Genomic DNA, 8975 nt, shown 5'->3' with positions numbered 1-8975 from the left:
AACTGCGTCACTGACCTCATAGAGGTTAGGATTTACAACACATAAGATAATTACATCAGATCACAAAATGATAGGCAGCCACACAATATTGAGAATCATAAACTAGCCAAGTTTATAACACAGTTTTGGGGGACACTAATCCATAACAAATGTTTTACTAATCTGAGGCCTCTTCTTTTTCCGTATAAAGTTGATGAACAGTTTTGCCATCTCATTAAAGAATGCTGTTGGAATTTGGATCAGGTTTGCATTGTATCTGTAGATAAATTTGAGTAGTATTGATATTTTCACAATGTTGAGTCTTCCTATCTGTGAACATAATTGAGAAGATCATGTGATTCTTTTGTTTTATTTATGTGGTGGACTATGTTGATCGATTTTCTAATGTTGAACAATCCTTGCATAGCTGGTATGAATCCAGCTTGGTCATGATGTATTATTATTATTTTTTTTTGATATGCTGTTGAATTCTATCTGCCAAAATTTTGTTGAGAATTTTTGTGTCTGTATTCATGAAGGATATTGGTCTGTAATTTTCTTTTTTGTGGTGTCTGCCTAGCTTTGGTATCAGGGTTATGCTGGGTTCATAAAATGAGTCTGGGAGTATGCTTTCCTTTTCTAGTCTCTGAAATAGTTCGAATAGTGGTATTATGAGCTCTTCTGTGAAAGTTTGGTAGAATTCTCCAGTGAAGCCTTCTGGGCCAGGGCTTTTCCTTTTTTTTTTGGTTAGGAGTTTTTTTGTTTTTTTGTTGTTGCCTCTTCAATCTCTTCTTTTGTCATGGGTCTGTTTAGTTTTTCTACCTCAGTTTGTTTTCATTTAGGTAAGTAATGTGTTTCTATAAATTTATCCATTTCCAAACCAAAAACCAAACCCGTTGCTGTCTAGTCAATTCTGATTCATAGCGACCCCATAGGCAGAGTAGAACTGCCCCATAGAGTTTCCAAGGAGCGCCTGGTGGGTTTGAACTGCTGACCTTTTGATTAGCAGCCATAGCCCTGAACCACTACTCCACCAGGGCTTCTCCATTTCCTCTAGGTATTCAAATTCATTGGAGTACAATTGTTCTTACTATTCTGTCATGATCTTTTTGTTATTTCAGTCGATTCTGTTGTTTTATCACCCATTTCATTTTTTATTTGGGTTATTTGCTTTGTCTCCTGTTTTTCTTTTGTCAGTTTGGCCAGTGGTTGGTCGATTTGGGGGATCCTTTCAAAGAACCAACTTCTGGTCTTGTTGATTCTTTCTATTGTTTTTCTGTTGTCTATTTCATTTATTTGTGCTCTAATATTTATTTTTTCATTTCTTGGGGGTGATTGTGGGCTTCTTTGCTGCTCTCTTTCTGTTTGTTCAAGTTGTAGGGTTAATGTTTTGACTTTGGTCCTTCTTTTTTTGTGTGTGTGTTTATTACTATAAATTGACTCTAAGCACTGTGCTGTGGCCCAAAGATTTTGGTAAGATGTGTTTTCCTTATCGTTTGATTATATTAATTCTTTTATTCCATCCTTGATTTCTTCTATTTACTAGTAGTTTTTAAGCAATGTTTCATTCAGTTTTCTTGTATTTGAGTTTTCTTCCTTGCTATTTCTGTTATTGATTTCTACTTTTATGGCGTTGTGATCAGAGAAAATGCTTTGTATTGTTTCAATGTTTTGGATTTTGTTGAGGCTTATTTTGTGGCCTAAAACGTGGTCTATTCTGGAGAGTGTTTCCTGTGCATTAGAAAAAAATATATAATTTGTGGCTATTGGAGGGAGTGTTATTTATGTCTATGAGGTCAAGTTGGTTGATTGTGGCATTTAGATCTTCTGTATCTTTATCAAGTTTCTTTCTAGATGTTCTGTCCTTCACCAAAACTGGTATGTTGAAGTCTCCTACTGTTGTTGTGGAACTATTTCTCTTTTCAATGCTGTTAGAGTTTGTTTTATGTATTTTGGAGCCCTTTCATTGAGTGTATATATATTTATTGTGAGTATGCCTTCCTGGCATATTGACCTTATATAATGACCTTCCTTATCACTTATGGTGGATTTTGCTTTAAAATCTATTTTATCAGAGATTAATATTGCCGCTCCTGTTCTTTTGCTTTGTTTTGTTATTGTTTGCTTGATATATTTTTTCCATACTTTGCGTTTTAGTTTGTTTATTTCTTTGTGTCTAAGGTATGTCTGTTGTAGACAGCATATAGATGGCTCATGTTTTTTTAATCTGGTCTGCCACTCTCTGTCTCTTTACTGGTACATTTAAGCCATTTACATTCAGTATAATTGCATTTACAGTCAGTGTAGAAACTCATTGATAGGTAGAGTTTACTGCTGTCAGTTTATTTATTTATTTATTTTGATGGTGTTGGGCTTTTTCTTTTTACAAAAGAAAATAAAAATAATTGACTTGTTTTATTTTACTTCCAGCTCTGCCTTTGTTTCCCACTTTTCAGCTTTGGACACAACTGAAAAAGTCACAGAAACCTGATCTGTTCAGGTTAATTATCCCTGAAGAGTGGCAGATCCACTGTGCACTAAAGCAAGCCTTTCTTCTATATGAGCCAAAAAAGAAAAATAACCTGTTAAAACACCTGTAAAAAAAGATGGCTATCATGATATGGGAATTTGTGGAGCTGCTATATGGTACATTGATGATCCAAATGAGAGAAGATCAACTGTCATGATGCACCAGAAGGCATTATAATAAACAAAAGGCAAAAGTTATAACAGCTTGTCATCTATTCTTGTACACTAGACTTAGTTAAGAAAAAAACAAACAAAAAAACATTGCCATTGAGTTGATTTTGACTCATAGTGATCCTATAGGACAGAGTAAAACTGTCCCACTGGTTCTCCAAGGCTGTAATCTTTGCAGGAGCAAACTGCCACGTCTTTCTCCCGTGGAGCAGCTGGTGGGTTTAAACTGCCAACATTTTTGGGTAACAGATGAACGCTTAACCACTAGCTCAGGACTTCTTTCTATATAGACACTGTAGTCAAATCCAAAGCAAATATGCAGACAGTTCTTTGAAAAGTTCTTCAAATCATGTGCAGAGGTTCAGACAGATTTGATAAAAGAAGGCTATTTTACACATAGTCCCTCCAACCCATTGACTATTAGTCTTTTAGAATGAGCAGCAGCTGGCTGTGAATTTAAACATTGAAACACCATCTGGCAAAGACAGTTTTTCTGTAAAGAAACATGCCTGCTAATGACACGTGCAGTGGGCCAGATGAGGAAAATACAGATTTTCGGTACTTCATCTATGCAGTAACATACACTATTATTCTTGTGCCAGGTCTCATAGGGAACATATTAGCCTTGTGGGTATTTTATGGCTATATGAAAGAAACCAAACGGGCTGTGATATTCATGATAAACTTAGCCATTGCTGACTTACTGCAAATTCTCTCCTTGCCACTGAGGATCTTTTACTACCTAAATCATGACTGGCCATTTGGGCCTGGACTCTGCATGTTCTGTTTCTACCTGAAGTATGTTAATATGTATGCAAGCATCTACTTCTTGGTCTGCATAAGTGTGAGGCGATTTTGGTTTCTCATGTACCCCTTTCGCTTCCATGACTGCAAGAAGAAATATGACCTTTACATCAGCATTGCTGGCTGGCTGATCATCTGCCTTGCCTGTTCACTCTTCCCTCTTCTAAGAACCAGTGTCGACACCCCAGGCAACAGAACCAAATGCTTCGTGGATCTTCCTACCAGGAATGTCAATCTGGCCCAGTCTGTTGCTATGATGACTGTTGGCGAGTTGATTGGGTTTATTACTCCTCTTCTGATCGTTCTGTATTGTACCTGGAAGACAGTTTTATCATTGCAAAATAAATACCCTGTGGCCCAAGACCTTGGAGAAAAAAAGAAAGCCCTGAAGATGATTCTAACCTGTGCAGGGGTATTTCTAATCTGCTTTGCACCTTATCACTTCAGTTTTCCTTTAGATTTCTTGGTTAAGTCCAACGAAATTAAAAGCTGCCTAGCCAGAAGAGTGATTCTGATATTTCATTCTGTGGCCTTGTGTCTTGCTAGTCTAAATTCCTGCCTTGATCCAGTCATATACTACTTCACCACTAATGAGTTCAGAAGACGGCTTTCAAGACAAGATTTGCATGATAGCATCCAACTCCATGCAAAGTTCTTTGTGAGCAACCATACTACTTCTGCCATGACAACTGAATTATGCTAAAAAAAACTGAATATGGCCTAAAGTGGAAATATACCAAAACACATTTGCAACAGCCAAACCACAAGGAAGTACTCAGAGAAAGTGTTCATAACTTTTCAGTTACCTTCTATCTTACTTATATGGGGAATTTACACTTCATAATAGAACCTATTTGGAGCTTTTTGATACACCATTATCATATAAAATATTTGTGTAGAAAATTTGTCATCAATTCTTTAAGACTTAAAGTATAAAATAGCAGTGACATCCTATAGACATATGTTCTCAACTAGAGTTAGCAGTTTTATCTGTGAACCTAAGGCACAGAAAGACTATTAGCTTCAGCTGGTGGTTTGAACCCAACACGAGGTGCCTCAGAAGACAGGCCTGGTGATGTGTTTCTGAAAGGTCACAGCCTTGAAAACCCTGTAGAGCAGTTCTACTCTTCACACGTGGGGCTGCCATGAATGGAAATTGACTCCACAGCAACTAACAAAAACATTATAAGGACTTAGTTTTGTTACAAAGGACATTCAAAAAACAAAACCAAACTCATTGCTGTCAAGCCGTTTCCAACTTATAGTGACCCAATAGGACAAAGTAGAACCGTTCTACAGGGTTTCCAAGGCTGTAAATCTCTGTGGAAGCAGACTGCTACATCTTTCTTCTACAGAGTGGCTGGTGGGTTTGAACTGAACTACTGACCTTCTGGTTTGCAGAAGAGCACTTAACCACCATACCACCAGGGGTCCTTCACAAAGGACTTTAGGTCTTCTGTATTCAGAGGCAATTTAGTTGTCTGTTTATCTTAGTAACCACAGCTTATATTCCAATATAATATTTTTGGTTATAGTCTAAGTGGGATGGACAATTTATTACTGTATGTTGATGAAATATTATAAACATGGGACCATTTTTATCTGCCATGTATAATTACACTCCAGGACTTGAAGACTCAAATAGCTAATTAAGACATCATCTGTCATACCCACTCATAGCATGAAATCTGAACTCAAGCCTCTGGTTTGTTTGAACTAAGAATAATACTCAGATTCATATATGATAATTCTCTATGACTCTACAGGATGCTGTTGAATCTATTCAGGGCAGGTAGCCTGCCAAAGTCCATACAATGTGACACAAATGGCTTCTATAGGCCCAAAAGACAGCATATAGGTGAAAATCACAGCTCTGACTCCCTTAAACTACTTCCAGTGAACATCTCTAGAGATGTATGGATCTGCCTAGTAGAGAGGATTTCCACCATGCTTCTTGTGTGGCACTGAGGTACTTCCGACAGATCATTGCACTTTCTGAGCCTATGAAAATGTAGTGCACTAATTAATTACTAAACTTGGGCCAGAGTGAAAAGATGAAGCAGAGTTAGGTATACCTCATAAAATTCACAGCACATTGTATTTCTTACTCTAAGCTAGGTGGTAACTACTGAGCTACCCATACCAGCCAGAGTAGGATTTGTGGGCAGCCAGGTGTATGGACACTAGAGTCTGCAGTGATTTTTCTGGTTTAATCTTGTCCCAGGCATAACCATTTTGTGGTCTACATAGCTACCTCCCAGCAGCTGGGGAAGGTAATTCTTCTATCTTTTGAGAAAAGTGCAGGAAATTAATTTTGGCAGCCATGGGCACCCATTGCAATGCCTTGCCTGCTAGCTGCTTGGTACTATTATGCAAGAAACAGACCCAGAATATGAGTAGTAATTAAACATGAGGTCTTAAGTATTAGAATAATTTGAAAAGTGTTTTAGCTAAATGCTCTAGCATATTTTTAAGAAATCGATGTAGTTAAAATCTATGTGCTATGTAATGAAGACACATACTACTTCTCATCTAGAAGGAATGTTCTATATTATTTAGAGGAAGGGATTGTTTTAAGCATGCCATTATGATATTAATAAGTTCTGGAGAAAAGATGTGAAATTTAAATGAATTCTAATATCTAAGATTAATGGGAACTTTTTTTTAAAGCTTTCTCTGGATAAATGTTGATTTTGTTGTACTTAGTTATTAAAATGCCCTGTAAGAAAGTTGACTCTGTGCTGCTAGCAATAGTGTATCTATGTATCTCCTTATTATTCACTGTAAAGTACATGTTTTAATTTGTCAAATCAGTGTTATATTGAGTTTTATAAAATAACTAAATATGTCTGGAGTGTTTGCTTTAAAGTGATTTGTATTTGAGAATAATTTAGTGTTGTAATGCGGTTGCAAGTAATACTTTTGTGGAACTGTGGGTTCTTGTAATGGAAGAGTCTTATGTATATTATATATGTTTACTATTTACTAGATTAGCATGAATTACACTTCCTAGGGCCACTTGGAAGAAGGGTAATTTAATTTTATTAAAATATTGATTTCACTTTAGATATTTCTTTTTTTAAAAAAAAACCTGTTGCTGTCAAGTCGATTCTGACTCATAGTGACCCTATAGGACAGTTTAGAACTGCTCCATAGGGTTTCCAAGGAGTGCCTGGTGGATAAAGGGGAAAGGAACTATTTCCAGGAGATTACTGACCTTAGAAGAATGGTTGAGGGTAGATCCCATTACTTGTTAGGCATCCCAGAAGTCCTTGCAGCTCATTTACATCATTTGGGGAGAAGACAAGTATCTAGTGCTCTTATGCTGCTTGCCTTGGGCCACTCCTTCTCCCCAGACCTGCCCATCTAGGTTAGTGTTCAGTGCTCTGATTTACTTTATCCATCCTTCCCTCCATCATTATGATTTGCGTTATGCTTTAGTCCCTTGTTCATTTAATCAGTAATTGGATCAGTTCATTCACACTAAGGGGCTAATGACTAACGTTAGCTTAATATTAATTTACCCAAGGGTATCTGAATTCTGTAGAGAGGACTAGGCCTTACCTAAAGTGGTGACGTTCAATGAAGGAATTGTAGGCATTAAGGCAGAATGAAAGGGAGGATATTTTGAAGAAAGTATGTTTGGCAGCAGAGCCTTTCAGATTATGTCTAGTAAATGACCACCTATTTTGCTTACCGTAAAAAAAAAAAAAAACTTTTTTTTTCCCCATAAAGGTATGCTAAATTCTAAGGAATATACCCACAAGAATGGATATTAGTTTCTCAGATCTCTTCCTGTTTTCTTTTTCCCTTCCAATTCCAGACCTGACTTCCGGGGAAATCACTAGTAGCCTCCTCTCTGAGTTTCTCTTTTCCTTGAGGAATCTCCTCTCTGGATCTCCCACTTATCACATTCTGGGTTCCATGGAATTGGGGTGCAAAGAGTAAACACCCTCAACTACCGTAATATGTAATTTAACGTAAATAATCTCATATTTCTTATATAAAGTCGTTTGAGTTTTGATTCCAAAATACAAAATTATTCCAACAAGGGAGATTTTGAATATAGATTTATTTCCATGTTGTTATTATTGTCATGATTGTTATTATTAGTATATTCAAATAGTTTAAATTTTTTCATAGTCAGTTAAGCAGCTAATTCTATTAACCAGTGATTCCATGAAGAGGACCTATCTGCCCCAGTAACAACAATCTATGCTACCTTGGTTTGAAGAAGTGCATCAGTGGAACTCTTGTGCAACTTAATTTTCATGTCACCTTTTTATTTTTATTTCCGTAAGATACTGTGAAAATATTGCACTTGAAATTTATTTACGGCTATAGTTTATAACATGCATTTTATTAATAAAGATTGTCTCTGTAATTACACAGAATGTTTCTGCCTCCAGAAGTCAATGTGTATCTAGTATGCCTTTCAGCAAACTGACAGGCTTGAGGCTCCTTTTCAGTGTTCTCATACACATAGTTGAAAGTCCCTTGAGGCTCTACTCATCTTTTCTCTCCCCGGAGAGGTACATCTATTCTCAAAGGGAAAAATGAACCGCCTTATTGATTCTTTGCTATCCACAGACTATTCCCCACCCCCACGTCTGGACCAAGTTTATTTGAATGACTTAAAGCCCTGTATTTGCTAGAGCATATTCTGTGGGCAGAAAAGGTGATGAGGGTAGCAGAGAGAAAGTTTTCTTTTTACTCTGAAGGGTTTTTAAGACCTCACAATCTGCTTTTTTCTTGCAAGAAAAACACCATCCCCCACTGTACTCCTGTTTTTCTTCCCAAAACAGAACTTTTTAAACTATAACAAAAAAGTAAAGTCAGGAAAACTCTCTCTGGTACATGCCTCATCTTGGTCTTCTTTCTCCATTTTAACAATTTCTTCCTCACCTCACCGTGTATCACTGGTGCTTTCAGGAGACCCAGGTATCTTTTGTGATAACCAATTTGTTAGGAATTCCACATTGTGGCCCTTGCAGAAAGATTTTCCAAGGAAGTGGTAAAGGTTTTCCTTCAGAAGAACTTTTGACGATTTGGCATGCCTGAAGAAAAAAAAAAGGAGTATAAAAATAGGACCTGCCCCACGCTTCAAATGTCCTCAAGTCACATATTGTGCCCTCCAGAATCCAGCCCAGAAGTAACTTCACTGCCTTCACTACCATATTTTTGTTGTTGTCGGAAGAGGGAAATAAACTCTCAAGTAACTGTGGTTGTTTTACTTTCCTAATTCCATAGTTATAAGTAGAATGTGTATGGAGAGGGGAGGGAAGTGCTGTAAATAACTTTTTTAAAGTTCATACACCATTTCTTTAGCAGAACTTCCTCAGCTTTAACCATTTATTTGGTGTTGCTAAGACCATATCTCTTCTGTTTGCTGAGTTTACTCCATCCAGCTCCTTACTGCACATTTGCTGATTAATCTATAGGCATAGCCCTTATTCAAGGCCTTACCTTTTCCTTCTTGGATCTCTTTAAAG

General features: G+C 37.0%; 1 protein-coding gene across 1 annotated transcript; it reads left to right on the top strand.

The window, feature by feature from the left end:
* Positions 1 to 2780: 2780 nt before the first annotated feature.
* GPR174 (G protein-coupled receptor 174) lies at positions 2781 to 7442 on the top strand. The gene has a single exon (XM_049871651.1). The coding sequence runs from the start codon at positions 3185 to 3187 to the stop codon at positions 4184 to 4186; it is 1002 nt and encodes a 333-aa protein (XP_049727608.1). The 5' UTR covers positions 2781 to 3184; the 3' UTR covers positions 4187 to 7442.
* The last annotated feature ends 1533 nt before the right edge of the window (positions 7443 to 8975 follow it).

The sequence above is a fragment of the Elephas maximus genome, chromosome X (genome assembly GCF_024166365.1).
Source record: "Elephas maximus indicus isolate mEleMax1 chromosome X, mEleMax1 primary haplotype, whole genome shotgun sequence".
Lineage (NCBI taxonomy): Eukaryota > Metazoa > Chordata > Mammalia > Proboscidea > Elephantidae > Elephas > Elephas maximus.
The sequence above is the reverse complement of the archived record's forward strand: the minus strand, read 5'-3'. Positions and strand labels throughout refer to the sequence as shown.